General features: G+C 39.1%; 1 protein-coding gene across 6 annotated transcripts in view; it reads left to right on the forward strand.

Moving 5' to 3' along the window:
• Nckap5 (NCK associated protein 5) overlaps nucleotides 1-22,613 on the forward strand; it is a 1,019,391-nt gene that overhangs the window by 505,456 nt on the left and 491,322 nt on the right. For all 6 annotated transcript variants that reach the window (XM_004659647.2, XM_045151370.1, XM_045151371.1 and 3 more), the window contains one exon: nucleotides 11,131-11,264. In XM_004659647.2, the coding sequence (XP_004659704.2) occupies nucleotides 11,131-11,264 (134 nt within the window). The remainder of the gene's footprint in view (nucleotides 1-11,130; nucleotides 11,265-22,613) is intronic.

Raw genomic sequence — 22,613 nt, forward strand, 5'->3', positions numbered from 1 at the left:
TCAGTGATGAGGGCGCAGGAGCCCCTGTGTTTCTGGATATCTGGCTTGATTGGAGTTAACTGTTCTCTGTGTCTATCTCCTTCACCATTATATTGGTACCAGGCTTACCAAGAAAACAGCACACTTGTTGCTGAGTAGCTTAGACCATGAGTTGCCTGGACAGATATTGGGCATGTTCCCCCAGTCACTCATGTAGCACTTCTGACACTAGATGTGCTGTCTAGGGATTGACTCTCTTCCATCTTCCAGCCATGTCACTCCATGTTATGTGCCAACAGCATATGGTGTCTTTAGCAGTAGGGTCTTAGCACTAAACTTTGGTGGGTTATCAAGTACTCTGACAGAATCTTTCTTCTTTTGTGAAACCTTGTAGGTCTCTCTGATAAAGAGCTCATTGTGGATGATAGCCACATGCTAGTATTAGGAGTTTCAGAAAAAAAGAAAAATACAAGTAATATAAAATAGATTGAGAGAAGAGAGAGAGGAGAAAGAGGAAACAGAAACAGAAGGAGATAAAGGTCAGTCTTCATCATACCCTCTCCAGGGCCTTGTGATTCAGGTATTTCCTCTAAAGGCCTGGTAAAGGTTCAACCATTTTGTCTGTCTTTAGAATGTAGAATTTTATGGTACCATTGCTGTTTGGGTCTGGTTTTTGTTCCCCCCTCTCTTACCCTCTGCTCTATCTCTATCCTCCATATTGTTGGGTCCTTGAGATGCTTGCTAGGTATGTTGGAATCCCAGGTAGATTCATGTTAGGAGCTGTAGATTAGTGAGACTATGTAGCAATTATCTTTCTGTGATTGGGTGAGTTCACTGAGAATGATCTGTTCCAGGTTCGACAATTTTTTCTTCAAATTGCATTGTGTTGTTTTACCTTGCTGCTGTGTAGAATTCCATCATGCAGATATACCACATCTTAGTTATGCATTTGTCTAATGATGGACGGCTGGGTTGATTCCAGCTTTTAGCTATTATGAATTGAGCTACTGTAAATGTGGTCGAGCAAATCTCTCTGGATTGAGGTATGGAGCTTGTAGGGTAGATGCCCAGTAAGGGAATAACTGGGTGTGGTGGTTTGATTCAGGTGTCCCCCATACTTAGGTATTCTGAATGCTAGGTTCCCAGCTGATGGAGATTTGGGAATTAATGCCTCCTGGAGGGAGTGTATTGTTGGGGGTGGGCTTATGGGCTTTATAGCCAGTTTCCCCATGCCAGTGTTTGGCACACCCTCCTGTTGCTGTGTTCCACCTTATGTTGGCCAGGGGGTGATGTCCACCCTCTGCTCATGTCATCGTTTTCCCCTGCCATCGTGAAGCTTCCCCTCGAGCCTGTAAGGCAAAATAAACCTCTTTTTCCCAGAAGCTACTCTTGGTTGGGTGATTTCTACCAGCAATGCGAACCGGACTGCAACAGTAAAGTGGTACCGAGGAGTGGGATTGCTGCTAGACACCTGACTGTGTGGCTTCGGCCTTTTGGAGCTGATTTTCAAGAGGAATGTGGGAGGATTTGAAACCTTGGCCTAAGAGATGCCTTGCAGTGCTGTAAGTACAGCTTGATGGGCTATTCTGGTCTGAGCTGAAAGACCTGAAGGCAGTAAGAACTATGGACTGTGAGGTTTGGCTTATGAGGGTGAGAAAGAACTTTTCCTGGACTGGGCTAGCAGTTTGTGTGAGAAGCTTGCTCTTATGCCCATGCCCTGAGAAGTTGTGCAGGGTTGCTTTGCGTAGAAATGAACTGGTGTGAGTAGAGGGATATGGCACAGAAAGAAAAATCTTTGGGTGAACTGTTGCCCATTCAGCTGCAACTGAGAGATTACAACCTTTAAGACTGGGCTAGCTGACCTGCGCTGGGGCAACAAGAAGAATGTCGACTCTTTTGAAGGGGCCTGAGTGCTCAAGGACTGTCCTGTTCTTCAAAGTCTGCTTTATTCCCCCCTGGATTAACAAATTGGCACCTACCTGGTATCGTGGAGTATAAAAAATTCTGGAAAGAGGGTCATTGAGTTTGCAACACGGTCTTGTGTTTTGGAAATGGCCATGGGCAATGTGAAGCGGGTTTGCTGGTTGCCTGCATAGAGACCCCATGGGGCCATGAGGATGAACCGTGGCTTGCAGTGGAGACCCAGTGGAGATGCCGGGACCATGAGATGACTGCCGAGGAGCTGCCGGCCCCGATGAAGTTTCCCAGGACTATGAGTAGCCTAGCTGGAGGGGCGGAATTGGAATGCCAGAGACTCATTGCTGGTTAGAATTATCGGACTTGAAGATTTGTCACTGGCTAGAGTTGCTGGACTTGAAGCTACAGATGTTTGCCCTGGTTGTTTTAAATCTTGTATTGGTTGAATGTTTCTTTGCTATGCCCAATGCCATCTATTGCAGTGTGAATATTTATTCTGTGCCATTCTGGGTTTTTTGAGGTTATATTTTGGTATTATGGCTCAGTTAAAAGATCTTAAACTATGGGGATGTATGAACATCATTGAGATTGATAAAAACTATGGGGACTTTTAAAGTCAGACTGAATGCATTGTATTTTACATCATGTATGGATATCAGTTTATGGGGGCCAGGGGCGGAATGTGGTGGTTTGATTCAGGTGTCCCCCATAAACTTAGGTATTCTGAATGCTAGGTTCCCAGCTGATGGAGATTTGGGAATTAATGCCTCCTGGAGGGAGTGTATTGTTGGGGGTGGGCTTATGGGCTTTATAGCCAGTTTCCCCATGCCAGTGTTTGGCACACCCTCCTGTTGCTGTGTTCCACCTTATGTTGGCCAGGGGGTGATGTCCACCCTCTGCTCATGTCATCGTTTTCCCCTGCCATTGTGAAGCTTCCCCTCGAGCCTGTAAGGCAAAATAAACCTCTTTTTCCCAGAAGCTACTCTTGGTTGGGTGATTTCTACCAGCAATGCGAACCGGACTGCAACACTGGGTCTGTTCGTACCTCTGTAGTCAACTTTTTCAGGAGTCTCCATATTGCTTTTCACAGTGGTTGTACCAATTTACGTTCCCACCAACAGTGGATGAGGGTTCCTATTTATCCACATCCTCGCCAGCATTTATTTTCATTTGATTTTTATTGTTTGCTCTCCTTACTGGGGTAAGGTGGACTCTCATAGCTGTTTTAATTTTCATTTCCCTGATGATTAGGGATAATGAATATTTTCTTAAGTGTGTGCTTGCCATTTATATTTCTTCCTCTGAGAACTGCCTGTCCAGTTCTTTGCCACATTTTATGAGTGGGTTGTTTGACTTTTTCTTGTTTAAGTTTTTGAGTTCTTTGTAGATTCTAGAGACTGTGGCTCTGTCAGTTGGTTATTCAGAAAATATTTTCTCCCATTCTTGTGTAATCTATTGGATTTGCTTATTGTATGTTTTTCTGTGAAGAAGTTTTTCAGCTTCATGTGATCCCATTGGTTGAGTGACTGTTTAAGAACCTGTGCTACTGGTGTTTTGTTCAGGAAGTCTTTGCCCATTTCTGTCTCATGGAAAGTTCCTCCAATGTTTTCTTCCAGTAGTAATGTAACTAAATTTCTGGTCTCATATTGAGGATTTTGATCCATTTGGATTTGATAGTTGTGCATGGCAAGATTCATGGATCAAGTTTCAATTTCCTGGTTATCCAGTTTGTCCAGCACTGTTTGTTGAAGATGCTGTCTTTTTTCCAGCTTATATTGTTGGGGTCTTTGTCAAATATCAAGTGGCTGTAGTTACTTGACCCAAACTCTGGGTCCTCGATTCTATTCCATTGGTTTATATTTCTGTTTTTATGACAGTACCAATATTTTTTAATTTCTATGGTTTTGATAATATAGCTTTATATCAGGTATGGTGATGCCTTCAGAGGTGTTTCTTTTGCTGAGGATGTGCTTGGATATCTGAGGCCTTATTCTTCCCATATGAATTTTGTGATAATTTATTTCTGTATCTGTTAAGAAAGATATTGGGATTTTTATTAGTATTGCATTAAATCTATGTATTGCATTACATATAAAGGTTCATTCATCAGAATTACTTCAGATTTCTCAGTGGAAACCCTGAAATCCAGAAAGGCCTGGAATGGAACACTAAAAAGTCTAGGAACCTATGGCTTCCAACCCAAACTCCTCTACCCAGCAAAATTATCTCTCATAATAGATGATTAAAGAAAAAAGGTTCCATGACAAAACTGTGCTTTACAACTATATGAACACAAAACAAAACCTACAGAGAGTATTTCAGGAAATTCTCCACCCAGAAGAACCAAATAGTGAACCTCAAGTGCCTACAAGAATCATATCACAATAACCAAACTCTGAGAAGCCAAAAAAAAAAAAAAAAAAAAAAAAACAGGCAGGGATCAAATCAAATGTCACAGTCATTACCATAAATCTTAATGGCCTTAATGTACCCATCAAGAGACAAGCTAACAGGGTGGATCAGAAAATTAGACCCCATAATCTGTTGTCATCAAGAAACCCACCTCACCACCAAAGACAGCACCTCCTCAGGGTGAAAGGGTGGAAAATGATATTCAAAGCAAATGGGAATAAGAAACAAGTAGGTGTAGCAATACTAATATTGGATAAAATAGACTTCAAACCAAAAATAATCAAAAAGGACAAAGAAGGCCACTTCCTACTTATCAAGGGAAAGATCCATCAAGTGGATGGTACAGTCATAAATCTCTATGCACCAAACACAGGGGCACTGCAATTCATAAAATAAAACCTACTTGATAATAAAACATAAATAATGAAAAACACCATCATAGTTGGGGACTGCAACACTCCATTATCAGCAATAGATAGATCATCCAAACAGAAAATCAACAGGGAAATGAGAAATAAACAAAATCATAGAACAATTAGACCTAGTGGACATCTACAGAACATTCCACCCCAAATCCACAGACTACACAGTCTTCTCAGCAGCTTATGGAACCTTCTCTAAAATCTATCATACACTGGGTCACAAAGCCTGCCTCCATATATTTAGGAATATTAACATAATTCCCTGTATGATATCAGATCACAATGCTATATTGCTAGAATTTAATGACAACAGACTACCAAGAATCCCATTGGCTCCTTAAAACTGAACAACACACTTTTAAAGAATAAATGAGTAGTGGATGAAATAAAAATGAAATTTCAAAATTTCCAGAAATGAATGGTAGTGAGAACACATCATACCAAACCTTATGGGACACAATGAAGGCAGTGCTCAGGGAAAAATTCATAGCACTAAATGTCTTCATAACAAAGACAGAGAAATCCTAAATCAATAACCTAACTATCCACATAAAGTCGCTGGAAAAACAAGAAGAATCCAACCCAAAATCGTACATATGAAAAGAAATAATTAAGAACAAAGCAGAAATTAATAAACTGGAAACTAAGAAAACAATTAAGAAAATTGATGAAACAAAGAGCTGGTTCTTTGAAAAAATAAACAAGACTGACAAATGCCTGGCCAATTTGATCAAGCAAAAAAAAAAAAAAAAGACACTTAAATCAACAAAATTAAAAATGAAACTGGAGAGATCACAACAGACACAAGTGAAATTGGGAGAATTATCAGGACTTATTCCAAAAATCTCTACTCCACAAAACTGACTAATATGGAGGAAATGGATAAATTCCTAGACACATACCATCAAACAAAGCTAAACTCAGAGCAGATTAATCTCCTAAACAAACCTATCACACCCATTGAGATTGAAAAGGTAATCAAAAGCCTCCCCCAAAAGAAGAGTCCAAGATCAGATGGTTTCTCAGCAGAATTCTATCAAACCTTCATGGAAGAGCTCAATCCAATCTTTCTCAAACTGTGCCACATAATCGGAGAACAGGGAAAGCTCCCCAACTCCTTCTCTGAAGCTTTTATCACCCTAATTCCAAAAGCAGACAGAGATACCATAAGAAAAGAAAACTACAGGCCTATTTCCCTGATGAACTTAGATGCAAAGATCCTGAGCAAAATCCTTTCAAACTGAATCCAACAACACATCAAAAGCATTACCCACCTTGATGAAGTGGGCTTCATCCCAGGAACTCAGGAGTGATTCAACATATGGAAATTTGTCAAAGTGATACACCACATAAATAAGGTTAAACACAAAAACCACATGATCATTTAGATAGACTCAGAAATGGCCTTTGACAAACTGCAATATCACTTTATGATCAAAACTTTGGAGAGATTTGGCATGGTCAGTTTATATCTCAACATAATAAACTGTATATACAAAGCTCCTAAAGCCCAAATAATACTTAATGGAGAGAGACTTTAAGAATTCCCATTGAGATCAGGAACAAGACAGAAGTGTCCATTCTCACCTCTGCTCTTCAATATAATACTGGAAGTTCTAGCTCAAGCCATAAGACAGGAGAAAGAAATAAAAGGGATACAATTGGAAAGGAAGAAGTTACGTTAGCTCTGTTCACAGATGACATGATTCTATACGTAAGAGACCTGAAAGCCTCCATTCCAAAACTCTTAAAGGTTATTAATTCCACAGCAAAGTAGCAGGATATAAAATCAATGTACAAAATCAGTAGCATTTCTATATGCAAATGACAAAGATACAGACAAAGAAATAAGCAACATTGTCCCATTTGCATTATCAACAACAACAACAAAAATACCTTGGAATAACATTAACCAAAGAAGTGAAATATCTATATAATGAAAAAAATAAAAATAAAAACACTCAAAAAAGACATTGAGAAGGACTTAAGAATACGGAAAGACCTCCCATGCTCCTGGATATGTAGAATTAACATTGTGAAAAATGGCAATCCTACCAAAGGCAATATTCAGATTTAATGCAATTCCAATCAAAATATCAACATTCTTCTTCACAGAGATAGAAAAAATGATCTCAAAATTTATATGGATATACTCACCTATTTTTTTTCTCCTGAATGAAATCAGGTATAAACACACAATGTGCATGTTGTTCTCTGAATTTTCAGTTGCAGTGGAAGAAACTTGAACCTTATAGTAAGTGGAATAGTAGATCTGAACTACCTAAGGGAAGGTAAGAAGCAGAGTTTGGATCAGAGAAATGTAGATCGAGTGCCAGAGCTGCTGTTTCTGGTAGTGGAACGTGAGCAAGATCATTGACTAGAGGTATCATGACTCCCTACTACCAAGTTGGTTTAGAGGCAATATTTCCTAGGCCCCTCACTCTTTTTCCCCTTCTGCTGAGAAAGTTCCAGAACACACTTTGGGAGAAAAATCAGCTTACTCTGAGGCTAAATCAATTTATACCAAGGACATAACTAGTGAAAAATAAAAATCACTTGATCATTCTCTGTGGTAGAGTATGGGTGTGTGTGTGTGTGTGTGTGTGTGTGTGTGTGTGGTGCATGTATATATTTCTATATTTGAAAAGAGATCCATATAATGGACAGAAGAAATTATTAAACTGGAAAATGAAGGGGTTCATTTACATATCAGAGACTTCAATATGACCCAGAATGAATGTATATAATGTTCTGTTCATTAATCCCTCCTTCTCTTCTCTCCTCCGTTTTTTTTTTTTTTTGTTGTTGTTGTTGTTGTTTGTGTTTGTTTGTTTTTGGTTTTTCCTTTGAGATGGGAATATAGCCCAGGACAGCCTCAGACTCCCTTTATTCTCAAAGATTACTCCCATGTCCTGGGTGCTGACATTACAGGTATTCATCACCATGTCCAGTTTATGTGACACTGGATATTAAATCCAAAGCACTGTGTATGCCAAGCAAGCACTCTGCCAACTGAACCACAATGCCAGCCAGTTGAAGTAAGAAAGGATCCTGTTTTCTTTGCAAAACTGCATGTCTTTCATAGCATGTGTTTTTGAACTATGACATTCCTCATCCCTCCCACAACATACCTAGTAAAGTTTCTGGAGAGTACACTCTATCAAATCCTTTACTAAAGGTGACTTGGTGACTTGTCCATGCCCTTTCTATTCATGCAAAAATACATAGAGGAATGATGATTGTGTATAATTGATAAATGCGTAGGTTTTATTATAAATATAATATAAAATCCACAATTATAACCATTTCTACAGATAATTGATTTTAGTATATTTCCCTTCCAAAACATCTTTTCTTTCTTTTCAAAAACTCCCAGAATTATACATTTCAAAATGATAGAAAAAAACTTTGATTTGTGGTGATGCCTATAAAAGTAACTGATTATCAAGGTTTTGAAAGCAGAGTAAGGACTCAGCAAGAAATCAGCTCCAAAATCAATAAGCAGATGTATTTTTAGTACTACTATGTATTGGGTAATGTGCTTAAAATATAAAGTACATATGCACAAAAGATATGATCCTTTATCTAAATCATTTGTCTCTCTACTTGGAATTATTAAAAAATATAATCAGAAACTGTAAGGGCCTTGAGGAGAGTGCACTAGTTGGGGATGTTGGAACTCAGAGGGGGGAGAGAAATAGAAATTGTTGAAGGGAAAAGCTTTAGAGGGCATGATTAAAGCCTGTTCCAGAGAAAGTAGCCCTAGAATTTTCCATAGAGGGATCTCAAATGGCCTCTTACGGCAGGAACAAGAGCACGCGTACAGAGGCAGGGGTGTGGGAAAGTAATTTTGGAGAATAATGAACAGATTCTAAATTACAGTCTAAGGTTCTCTTCATGGTCCTCAGTATAACTTATCCTTTCATACACTAGAATTTCCTTCCAAAATTCGGAGCCCTCCCTGTGAGCATGCCCTGTGCAGGGACTCACATTTAACCCTAAATATTCCATAGCATGGAATCATAACATTTGATTGACTTCAATAAGATGGCTCCTTCTTCCCTCTGTCCTCCTTAGGAACATATGGCCCTTATAGGAAGGCATTGAATCTTTAGAATTTATCAGAAGACTGCATATTCTTTATACAAAGTATTGAGAGGATTTAGCAGCAGCCAAAAGGCAAGAAATCACCAAAACCCAAAGAGCTCAAAGATGGCATCAGTGTAACAGAGTTGGCACTATGGAAAGGATCTGAGCTGTGTGCATAACCATTTATTCAGGCTCTCGCAGTCCCCTTTTAATTCCTTATGCCCATTCGTGAGATGCACGAGTTTTCTATTATTATAAAAACAGTAGGTGGTTTGGCCTATTTTTAAATTACAGTCTAAGGTTCTCTTCATGGTCCTCAGTATAACTTATCCTTTCATACACTAGAATTTCCTTCCAAAATTCGGAGCCCTCCCTGTGAGCATGCCCTGTGCAGGGACTCACATTTAACCCTAAATATTCCATAGCATGGAATCATAACATTTGATTGACTTCAATAAGATGGCTCCTTCTTCCCTCTGTCCTCCTTAGGAACATATGGCCCTTATAGGAAGGCATTGAATCTTTAGAATTTATCAGAAGACTGCATATTCTTTATACAAAGTATTGAGAGGATTTAGCAGCAGCCAAAAGGCAAGAAATCACCAAAACCCAAAGAGCTCAAAGATGGCATCAGTGTAACAGAGTTGGCACTATGGACTGGACAGAACGGAAAGTAATTCTTAACCATTTTTCTCATTAGCTCCTTAGTCTAATTCAGGGTTCTTTAATGTTTTTCCACTTGCAACCCTTTGTATCTGATAAAATTTTAAGCAATTCAGGCAGTGTGTGTGTGTGTGTGTGTGTGTGTGTGTGTGTGTATTCAAACATTACTGATAATAAATCACAAAGAAATTTATTTTACAACATTTCTTTCATGCACATATACTACTACCATATATTAAAGTCTGAAGCAAATTTTCAGGCCAAAAAGCTGTATATGCACATTTATTTTTATGTAAAGAATTAAATCTTGTCTGAATATTTGACAGGATGTAGAGTGTCGTCACTATCTTTCAGAATTGACTAGCCATTTGAGTTTCTGATCAACAATGAGAAGTTCACATGTTAAGTGTTAGGAACCACGTCTGCAGTGAAGTCATTGATTGGGTGTGGGGAAAGGATGCCAAAAATACCTTGGATTTGTTAGGTGTTTGATTCTCAGTTGGCTTTTGTGTCTTCAGAAACTTTTCACTGTTGCCAAATGTTTCATGAATCTCACTTTTAGTTATAAGATCCTTTGTGTGGCCTTGGCCTAAAGTGACAAAACTGTAGTATAATTAACTTAAAATTATTTTCATAGAAATAGGGATCTTCTTTTCTGTTAAAGTATATTCCAAAGCCTAAAGAGATTAAGTAATTTTGAATGCATAATGATGTTCTTATTATCTAAGTTACTAAGGCACTTGATGGTATTATGGGGGCAGAGTCATAGTTGCTTAGAGAAAACCATCATATATAGTAAAAATTATTTAAGTTACAGAGTAAAGCCATGCAGGGCTGTGAATATCTGTTTACATGTATAACCATATATGTATCAAAGTGTCAGGTATCCTTCTTCAGGAACCATCCCTGTCTTTTTTTTTAATTATTTATTTATTTGAGAGCAACAGACACAGAGAGAAAGACAGATAGAGGGAGAGAGAGAGAATGGGCGCGCCAGGGCTTCCAGCCTCTGCAAATGAACTCCAGACGCATGCGCCCCCTTGTGCATCTGGCTAACGTGGGACCTGGGGAACCGAGCCTCGAACCGGGGTCCTTAGGCTTCATAGGCAAGTGCTTAACCGCTAAGCCATCTCTCCAGCCCACCATCCCTGTCTTTTTGAGACATGGTTTCTCATTGGCCTGTCCCTGACAAATTAGACTAGACTGTCTGGCTCATGAGCCCCAGGATTCTCCTATATCCACCTCCCTAGTTTTGGGATTATAAGCACAAACCACCATGCTTGTCTTTAAAAATAAATGTGAACTCTTTGGGTTAAAATCAAGTCCTCACATGTGCTCAGAAAACACTTTACTGACAGATGTTTCTTCAGATCCCTCAAAAACGATCACCTTCTGGTATCTATGATTCTAAACACATTTAAATCTTTCATCTTTATTTTGTTCATATATAAGAAAATATTATTCAGAGATTCTACTTCATAAGATTGCCACTGCAATTGAATACACATATAAATATAAACTTTCCTTATATCTTTGTATGGAACTATAGAAACAGAACAGAAGAAAACCTGTAGGAACCCACAGCTGTTACTAATTAATTTGCTCATAAACAACTCATGAAAAGTCCTTCCCTTTGTGCATTTCACAGCGTGAGAAGCTGATCCATGAATTGGAAGAGGAGAGACACTTGCGCCTTCAAAGCGAGAAGCGGTTGCGGGAGGTGACCCTGGAGTCGGAGCACAACAGGGTCCAGATGCACAGCCTGCAGCAGAGGTTCTCCAGGTACTGGCTTGACTTTCTCTTGCATATGTCTTCATTCTGCTAAGACAGCCAATTCCCCCATAATTTTGACCTTATATTCCAGCCAAGTCATCCTATGACAGCTGGACCAATTTTCTGGAACTTTCTCTATATAGCTGACAGTTGGGCTTTATTAAAGCTAGTTGTCTTTTCTTCCCTGGCAGCTTTCCAAAAGGTCTTTTCGTTAATTCACTGTGGCTCTGTGGCCTATGGGCATATTCTGTGTAAGGCCAGACTATATAATGAGATTTTGCTGCTCATAACCATACTATTTTGGCATGGAGGATTAGTCATTTGATAAATTCTTTATTCTCATGAGCAGTTAAAAATAGAGAATAATGGTGATGGTTGGTAGTTGAGGGGGAGACATTTTCGTTTGTAGGGTTGCCAGTTGTATATGGTGTAGTTAGAACTCCACACTCACGCTCATGCAGGCAACCGTGGTTGACGTCAGTGCACACACACACACACACACACACACACACACACACACACATACAAACACACACACGAGATTTCAAAATAGAAGTGGTGTTAATTAAGAAAAAGTAGGTAAATGGGGTAGTATGGAGACAAGAGAAAGTAACAACACATCTAATCAACATATGTCATATGCATGTATGAAATTGTTTAAAATACAAATTAGGGCTGGGTTGTACTCTCCAGATCCCACATTAGCCAGATGTACAAAGGTGAGGCAAGCAAAAGGTCACACATGCCCAGTAGGTGGCACAGGCATCTGAAGTATAATTTCCATGGCTGAGGTCCTGGTGCACCAATTCTCTTTCTCTCTCTGTCTCTCACTTTCTCTAATAATAAAATTTAAAAAATATTAAAAACCACACATTAAAACATGAAATAGGTCTGGGGAATTGTCTCAGCAAGTAAGAGTAGTTGCTGTCCAACCACGAGGACCTGAGTTCAATTCTCAGAACCCACATAAAAATGCAAGCGTGTCCATGCATACCTGCAATGCCAGCTGTGAGGGGTCACTCATGCTCCCAGGTCAGATATACTACTGAAACGTGTGGGTCTTCATTAAGTGACAGTCTTTTCTTAGGAAATTAAGGAGAAGAGGATAGCTAGTATCTTCCTTTGGCTTCCAAAAGTGTACATATGGACAGTCCATTTACACACACACACACACACACACACACACACACACACACACACAATAGATACAAGAACAAAAAAAAAGCCCAATTCTTAGAAATAAAAAACAGAATAATGGATACCATTTTCTACAAAGCTATGACAATTTTGAAAGGAAGATTCCAAAGTGCAACTCTTCTTAGATTGAATCCCAGCATCCACTAAATCTTTGAATTTCAACCATGGTAAATGTGGGGTTGTGTGTTAGTTCAATCTAATATGCTAAAATCTATGCCAGGCCATGGGAAAAATAGAAATCTGTGCTTTATAATCTCACTTGACCACTTATAATACTGGATACATCATTTGCTCGTCTCAATCATGATGTTGTTCTTGGCTATATTATGCTTAAAACATTGCCCTAAAATGATAGTGAGCCAACTGTATGGGTCTCATCTTTAATACATCACTGGCATTGATACATGTGTGTGATCAGTGGTGGATTGCAGAGATTCATGGTTTAGACTCTTTTATAATGACACCTTAAATTTTATACTGCTATAGAGAGAGACCGAAGTTCATTCTTCAGGTCATTAATCTTACTGTGTCTAATCCCCGGATGCTGATGACTTTGGAGGAGTGATGTGTGGAAGAATAGGGCTGAGTGGCCGGATGGATCATCTGTGTTCTGTGTCCTCAGTTAGCACTCTGATCAACTCCTGAAACCCATGAAAATAAAATAAAGATGTTGTAGAAACAAACCAATCAATGCATTAACAAATCTAGCTCACACATGCTATTCATAATAATACGTTCATCATAATTCTTTACTCACTTGAATGGGATTATCAAGTATGTGTATATGGGTATGTGCACACATGTCTGTGTGTGTGTGTTTGTGGTGTGTAGGTATGGGCACAAACATGTTATGATGTGCATGTGGATGTCAGGGGACAACTTCAACATGTCAGTCCTCACCTTCATTCTTGGTTGAGATAGAGCCTCTCTTGTTTCTGAGGCTGTGAATGCCAGACTCTCTGGACTACTAGCTTCAGGCTTCTCCTGACTCCCCATCCCATTGCAGTATATGCGTTTTAGGATTACAAATGCATGTTCAAGTTGCATCCAGCTTTACTTGAATTCTGGTGTCCAAACTCTAGTGATCAGAAGTGTATAGCAAGCACTTTGAACCACTTAACCATCTACTGAATCCTGGGAAATCTCCTTTATATATAACAACTAGTTATAATATATTCTTCCTTCCATCCAAAAAAATCACTGTTGTGTGATACTTCCCATTTAAATGACAGAGGAAAGAAAGAGGCAGATCTTGCTCTTGGCACTATCTAATTGAGGTGTCTCAATATTTAAGCTATTGATTTCCATGATTCAAGACACATGACACAGTAAATTATTTTTATATGATGTGGGGTCACCAACTGTAAAACAAATGACAGTCCCCTATATATTTGATAATACAAGAGCCAAAAGTACATCCTACTCTGAAAGAGAAGATAATTATATGTACCACAAATTGTAGTTGGTTTTCCTGCACTGCTTTTGTGAGGATTTTTTCCCAATATAATCATTTTTTTTATGTAAAGCTTCATTGAAACTAGAAAGTTCAACTGCAATTACAGTCAGACAACTAATGTTCATCAGCTGGGGGAGGGGAGCATATCTAACAGATAATTGCCTGTTAATTTCAGAAGATCTACAGAACTATTTCTAATTGGATTTCACAGCTTAAAGTTTGGTTTTGAAGATATTGATAGTATTATTATTTAAATAATCTTAATCTAAAATTCCAAGTCTTAAATAATGTTCCTATGACGTATCACCTAAAGACAAGTTTGGAACCAAAACAATCATATAAATAATTTATATAACAGGAAATTAAAATCTTTTATATTCTAAACCAGGTGTAATGGCACACACTTGTAATCACCTGGAAAAAAGGTGGAGGCAGGAGACCAGAAGTTCAATACATAGAGAGTCCAAGGCCAGCCTTGCCTACATAAAACCCTATATCAAAACAGTAACATAAATCTTCTCTACTCATAATTTTATTCTTTTGAACCCTGGGGTGACTAGTGAAATTGTATGTGGTGATATCTGAGCTGTGGAATTACTTTGTTGCTACGCTGAATTTAATTTAAAATTAAGTATTTTCTTAACGAATTGCATGAGGGTTGCAATAAAAAGCAGATTGACAAAGTAAAAGTAGACAATAAACGTGACAACAGGAGAATGCAACAAGTCAGCAGAATCACGTGGCTCAACATGTTTTCTAAGATTGGGCATTTAGTGCAGCAGACATTCCAACTGGTCAGGCTTTAAAGGAAAACACCTGAGATAGGTAACACTTATCTCCCACCTCAAGGCTCCTACTCATTTGCTATGGTCTTGAGGTCAGAGTAGAATTAACATAGGCCCTTGTATAGCAGATACTGAAAGATATAACCAGCAGTAATTATTTTTAAAGTGTTACTACTTCCTTCTTGTCTGAAAAGAAAATCAATTTTTCAATCTTCTAATATGCAAAATTAGAACAATGCGTCTGTCTGAAGGAATCAGGTAAAAATAAAAATCCATTGTAGTTGCTGAGATTTTCAAGTGAAGCCCTAAGATGTAAGCGTTTGAGGATGTCCACACTGACAATAGTGCCTATCTGACGTTGCTTTGGTGAGCACATACACATCCTAAGATATAACTTTAAAAAATCATGTGAGCCCGAGCAATTGAAGAAGACACCTGGCTTCAAACTTTGGCCTCCACATGCATGTTCACACAGGGCATGTGCAACTATACATATGTGTGGAAATATGAACTCTGTACATAGGCCACAAAAATGAACATGAAATCAGAGATTGCAGTCATCTCTAACCTCACAGCATGGAAAGCCCTTGCCCTGGCGATGGGTGATTCAGACAGGCACAGCAGACTCACATGACTCATAGTACTTGGTATAAATGCAAAGAAGAAAGAAAGAAAGCCACTTTCAAATCAAGCCTTCCCTACAGGTGAGGGAGCCCTTCAATGAAAGGATACACAGGAGCCAGGGACAGGATCATAGGGCTGCCACATATTTGTGCTGTTATCGATGATGGAAATCAAAGATGCTTTCAAGATGTGATGCTAACTGCTCAACCACGGTCTGGTGCGATAAATGGCTGGATATATTTTAAGATGTTAGGTCTAAAATCCCTTAACTACCTCTTTACCTTTCTAACAGCTTATTCCATTACTAGTGCTGAGGAAGAAGAGGAGGAGGAGAAGGAGGGGGAGGGAGGAGGAGGAGGACTGTAGGGGAGAGAATCCCTGGGTAGCTGGCTGTGAGTTCCAGGCTCAGTGAGAGACTGTCTCAAAATTAAGTTGGGAGGGGGCTGGAGAGATGGCTTAGCAGTTAAGAACTTGCCTGTGAAGCCTAAGGACCCCTGTTCGAGGCTCGGTTCCCCAGGTCCCACGTTAGCCAGATGCACAAGGGGGCGCACGCGTCTGGAGTTCGTTTGCAGAGGCTGGAAGCCCTGGCGCGCCCATTCTCTCTCTCTCCCTCTATCTGTCTTTCTGTCTGTGCCTGTTGCTCTCAAATAAATAAATAAATAAATAAATAAATAAAATTAAGTTGGGAGGATAGTGGAAGACACTTCATGTAAACATGCAGCCTCATATGTACACATACATGCACATGCATCCACACACATTCACGTGTGTGTTTAGATGTACATGTACACACACAAAGATAATTAGGGTTAACAATGAGCATAATTATTCCACTTCAGATTAATGAGGTGTTTGTGCCACTGTTAGAGTCACCTGGAGGAGACCATTCAGGAACATTTATCTCCAAGGTGGGCGGCATTTATTAACTTGGAATAACAGTGATGAAAAAAGAAAAGAAAAGAAACTCCACAGAACACTGATTTCACACAAGCCATACATGGTTTGCATGTGCAATTAAGGTAGTCCCTCTGGAAGCAATCTAGTCAGTTCATAAATTATTCCTGAAAACTTCTGTTCTGATCACACATGACCACTTTTACTGACTGCAACAAAAAACAAGGACAAATGTAGACTCTGGATGAAGAGTTGTTTCACACATATTTGGACAGAGCAACCTATGTATGGTAGATCTGCACATGAAAAATTTTGTCCAGATTTGGAACAAATTTCATGTGTTTGTTAATGGCTTAGCATGTTCATTCATGGATAGCAATATGAAATGGACAACTACATAGTGACAATAATGTATATTTTATTATGAAGCTCCTCTGTGCTACAGTATGTTTGTAGCTTTATACTAAAATTGGTCTGGAAGACTTGCCACCTGGCAGACATATTTTATAATCCATTTCCTGTCAGCAAACCGTAACACATCCAAAGTACTAGGAATCCCTGCTTCTGTGCAGCCTTGAAATGTTTTCATATTGTTCAAACCAGGTGCTTCACATCTAAGCAAGAGAAACAATCAACCTTTGTCACTCACAGTTGGCCAAGAGGGATTGGTGAAAGTCACTCCTATGAAGTCTGACCTTTCACACCCGGTGTCCAGTATTTCTCCCTATCTGTTCTCATCTCCTTTGGTGCTGTTATGTGCTGCCTTGAAGATATTTCTTTGCTTTCTGTAAGGGCAATTTCCTATCAAAGTTGACTGCTACACTTCAATGCAACTGAACTGTATGCTGAACTTGAAGGAGCTATAAATGGGGATGGTTTTACCACTTAACTCCTCTACTGGTGGCTGGCCACATTATAGGCTCCTAGAGACATTATGGAATCCTAAGGCTTATTTTCTGCTTCTCATTGGTAGGCACCTGTCACAGAATTGGGTGTGGAAGAGGATAATGTGTCCTTAAATGTTCTCCCCACTTACTCCCATCTGCCTCTGTATCAGGCTGGTACATTAAAGGAACATTTTCTCTGCATCTTTAGGAGCGAAACATAACACGACAAGAAAGGCTGTCGATTGACCTCGAACAATCAGCAGACCTTTCTTCTCATCACTTCCCATCTCAGCCCATTCATCACCTTTAACTCATCTCCAAGACTTTTCTTCCTGAGTGCCTTGTTCTCCATGAACATACGGGGTAATTTTCTATTGATTTGGACTTGCTACTTCCACAGCATCAGCAGTATTTCTGGCTGGGACTTTTCATAAAAATGGGACTTCTCATCCACAGCTCTTCCGTAGTAGAAATTTCAAATGGTAAGAAAACATTGGTTGAAGGATATGTTTTTAAATTGCAACAAATGGGGGGAAAGATTTTATTTATTTATTTATTTATTTATTTATTTATTTATTTATTTATTATTAATTAGTTTTGTATTCAGCAAATACAGTCAGTTTGGTACCATTATTAGGCTTATCCATGACCTAACCCCTCACCATTGGCCCCTCCTTATTGAGGTATGGGGGTCATGCATTGTGAAGTTAGTCCACAGTTATGGGTAGGATAAATGTCTCTGCATATAATGACCCAACATGTGGCTCTGACATTCTTTCCGCCCCCTCTTCCACAAAATTTCCCTGAGCCAAGTTGGGTTCATTTTTGGTCTGCTTCAGTGATGAGGTGTTGGGGGCCTCTGAGGCTCTGGCTCTCTGATTTGGTAGGAGATGATTTTTCTCTGTATTGGTCTCCTTCCCCCTTGTGCTGATATCCGGTTCATCAGGAAAACAGCACCCTTACTTGTTTCGTCAATTTTTCTTTTTTCAGTCAGGGCCCTTTTGAGATATGATGGGATGGCTCTCTCCTGAGGATCTACGTCTATCTGAAAAAGAGAAGAAGTTTTTCCAATGGAGAGTAAGTTAGCACCAGGACAAATGAGATAAACCATACTTTTTTAATAGAGAATTTAATAGATGTAGGCCCTCTTGTAGCCCATGATTGATGTTAGCTTGATATTGGAGAGTGGGATTATGTTTGAATATGGCTTTGATTTCTTTCCCAGATTCAGCTATGGGTCCCATACCACTGAGGGGATAAGTTAACTAAATCAAAAGCAATTGGTTCCCCACCATGGCTGCGTGCCACTATTGCACTTGTGTGGGCATCACAACATGTTATTTGCTGCTAAGTAGGTTAGACCATGAGTTGGACAGATATTGTTTATTTTCCCCCAGTCGCCCATGTAGCACCTTCTGGCACTAGACGCACTGACTGTCTGGGAGAAAAGATTTTAAATGTCATTGTTAAACATAACTGCTTAACATAGCATAGATCACATATTTTATTAGTTTTGTACTCAGTGAATACAGTGAAGTTGGTACCATTGTTAGCCTCCTCCCTGTCCTCCCACCTCCACATGGACCCTCCTTGTTGGGGAATATGGGTCATATATTGTGGGGTTAGCCATCAGATATGGTTTTTGATGTCAGTTTGGATAATGTGCTAGCATGTAAGCTCTCACTCAAGCAACACAGAGGCAGAAAAATTATGAGGAACTTGAACAAAAAGCCATTTTTCTCTCCCCAGGTAATCACCACTTTCCTAAAATAGACAATTTGATATTTCCTTATGTTTTTATTTCTGCCCAAAAAGTGTTGGCATTTTTTTCCTTAAATTCTTAAAAGAGCTACTTGTTTGGAGCTGAGGAGATGACTTGGTGGATAAAGCACTTGCCACACAATTACAAGTGCCATGTAGGTACCTGAGTTCAGATCCAACCCACATAAAGTCAGAGGATGTACTACAAGCACCTGCAATCCCAATGTACCTTTGGCAAGAAGGGAGGTGGAGTGAGGAGATTCACCTGGAAGCTCGTGAGCCAGCTCAGCTTGTAAATGCAAACAAGGTAAGAGGTTAGGACTAATATCTAGAATTGTCCTCTGACCTCCACAGGCACACCAGACATGTGCATATCTACACACACACACACACACACACACACACACACACACACACACACACCCCTAACAAGAGAAGTGCATGTAGAGTGTAATATATAGATGTTTCATTGCCTAATATTTATTCCTAAAAACATACTGTCTCACAGTATATTTCCCTTTACAAAATGTGCTATTCTTCCCTGTGGATTTTCTAGGGAATAGTGTTTTGAACCTCCTTGTAACTGGCTTTCCTTCTGAGTCTCAATCTGCTTGTTTTTAAAATGAGGAAATTGGATTGCATTATAATTTTAGAGAGCAATGCATGCATTTATTTATTGGGTAAACTCATAATTACCCTAGTAAAATCAGGCCTTTGACGTCTCTAGCACTGGCTTTTCATGCTGAGGTTCTAGAGTCTTATGAGCCTGGCCAGAGTCGCAGTGTGGCTCTCTGTGGCCATGTATGTCCCAGCGCGTGACATGATGATCCAAACCACCATGTCCAGATGAAGGGATTCTTTTGAGCATAGCCGTAACTCCACGCTGAGGAACATGACTGAGATCAGAAAATTTAGATTTATTTCCTCTAACATTCTCCATTTTGATATTGCCCACTTTGGGATTTATTTGTAACAGTTTGGGGGAAAAAAGACCCTTAGGACTGAGAACTTTATAATGACTTGTTTCATATCTAAGCAATTACTCTGAAGAAATAGACATCAATAAAAATGTCAGAGATTTACTCTCCTACATATTTTTTCAATGACCTATTATAACATCTCATGTATTAAAATTTTCACCCCAATTTGCTTTTAAGCAAATAATATAGGATCTAAATGAAAATATTTTATTCAATGGCTTAAAACTAAATTCATTCCTACTTTCAGTGATAAAGGGTTTGTTGTGGGAAAATTTACTTTTTAATTGAACAGCTTTGTGTTTTTAGTGCATGCACGTGATATTCCTGAGCATATCTGTGGTAATATGTGTGTTGGTACATATGTGTATGGGGGTTGTGTGTGGAGCCTTGGGCGACTTCTTACATCTCTTGTCCACCTTATTTTGTGAGAGTCTTTCACTGAACCTAGGATTTACCATCTTGACAATACCAGGTATCCTTCAAGCAAGCACAGGGATTCTCCTTGATTCTCCTTCCTCACCTTCCCCAGTGCTGGGATTATAGGCACACATTACTAAGCTCAGTTCTGTTTAGGTGCTAGGCATGTGAACAGAAGTACGTGTGCTTGCATGGCAAGCACTTTACCCATGCTGTCTTCTCCCCAGCCCTGCTTGATAAATATTGATAAACATTCACCCTCATGCCATCACAAGTATGATAAAAATATGGAATATTTTCACATTACTAACTAGCTTTTTCTCTGTATCCCAAGCCCTTGGCAGCTACTCTTGTGCTTTTGCTCATAGTATATTTATCTTTCCTAGAAATCCTTATAAATAAAGTCATAAATTATTTCTTAGCATCTGCTTCTGTCACTCAGCACAATTCTTTTGAGATACATCAATGTTGTATGTGCCAGTGGGCCATGTGTCCACATTGCTGGGAAGTGTGCTGCTGCAGTCATATATGCCTTCTTGTTTATTTCCTCCCCTGTGCAGAGACATTTGGGTTTCCGCAAGTTTTAAGTAGTGTGATTAAAGCTGGTATGCATATTTATGTGCAGGCTTTATATTGTGTTATAATAACTGCATTTTTTAAAGAAAAAAATTCATGTAGCTCAAGCTGGAATCAAATTTCCTCCATAGCCAAAGATGATCTAGAATTTATTCTATTTTTATTTTTCTGATGTGTGTGTATGAGGTGCCCATGTGTGCATGTGTGGGTGTGTTTTCATATGCTCATGTGTGCATATGTCTGTGGAAGCCAGAGGACAGCAATGGGTATTGGCCTTAGGAATGCTCTTTACCTCTTTTTGGGATAGAATCCCTCATGAATCTGGAGTACACAAATTAGGCTAGGCAAACTTGCCAACAAGCCCTTGGGTCCTCCTGATTCTTCCTCTCCAGCACTGGGATTACAAATTTGCACCACCACATCTGGCATTTTATGTAGAGACAGCGATCAAAACTCAGCTTGTTATGCTTACACAGCAACACAGGAAGTACTTTTCAGACTATGATATCTATTCAGCTTATTTTCATGTGTTTTTTTCCAAATAACTAGAATAAGATTATCGAGTCCTATAATAAACATTTGCTTCACTTCATATGAAAGCCAAGCACCAAATCATTTTCCAAAATAGCTGTACCACTTTGCATTTCCCAATAGTCATGCATAGTTTTAATTTTACACATTAACAAGTACTTCTTGCAAAACACAACACATGCAAAGAAAAACTCAAAAAAATATAAATACTTGGCTTAATGAGTTATTCTATATTGAATTCTCTTGTAGCCAACACTACCTCAAAAAAGTAAATTGATAGTCACCTCAGACCTCTTTAAAGTACTTCTTCCTGATCTCTGACTTCTCCCAATGAATACCCATTACCTCAATTTTGTAGCAATGAATGCCCTGTTTTCTTGGGTTGTTGTTGTTTTATTTTTTGTTTGTTTGTTTGTTTTTGCTTTTTGTTTCTTCACAGTCAGATCTCACTCTAGCTCAGGCTCACCTGGAATTCACTATGTAGCTTCAGGGTGACCTCGAACTCATGGTGATCCTCCAAGCTCTGCCTCCTGAGTTCTGGGATTAAAGGCATGTGCCACCACACCTGGCTCCATATGATTTATTTATATCCTCTTAGATTTTGATTAGCCCTCTTTCCTCCTCTTCTTAGGACACCAAGTAGACAAAACATGGAAAGAACCTCCCCGTGTCTATAAGATCTCGCCATTGTTGCTGTGTATTCCCAGAAACTTCTGCTTAATTTTGGCCATTTGTTAGAAAAGAACCTAGAGCTTTCCCTCTAGCACTTTTCTCATTTAGATTTACCTCTTGAAGGACATAGGCCATCTAACGTAATGTTACCTCATTCTAAATTTTGTTCAATATTCTTGGAGAAGTTTAACATGGTCTCTGTTCATTGTATTTTGGGGGGCAAATTGTCATCTATTTCATACATTGCTACTAATAATAGTCTAGGTAAAGAGTTAAAGGTTATAATCTATGCAAGGAGCAGAGATCATTTTTACTCCTTAGTACATCTTTCATACTAATACCCAGAGCTTTTGATATGGTAGGCAACCAGTAAATAATAAATGACTGGATGAATGAATATATATAGCAGAGGCATATAGCCAGAATCATACCATCAAGGACTCAATTTACGCACATGGGAGAATTTTATGAATAGTGTGTTTACGATAGAAATTTGCTTTCAAGGGAGGTTGTAGAAAGACAATTTCTTGGGATCTTTAAAATTTTGATAATAGCCATCACTCTTAGAGATATAAAGC

The sequence above is a fragment of the Jaculus jaculus genome, chromosome 5 (assembly GCF_020740685.1).
Source record: "Jaculus jaculus isolate mJacJac1 chromosome 5, mJacJac1.mat.Y.cur, whole genome shotgun sequence".
Classification (NCBI taxonomy): Eukaryota; Metazoa; Chordata; class Mammalia; order Rodentia; family Dipodidae; genus Jaculus; species Jaculus jaculus.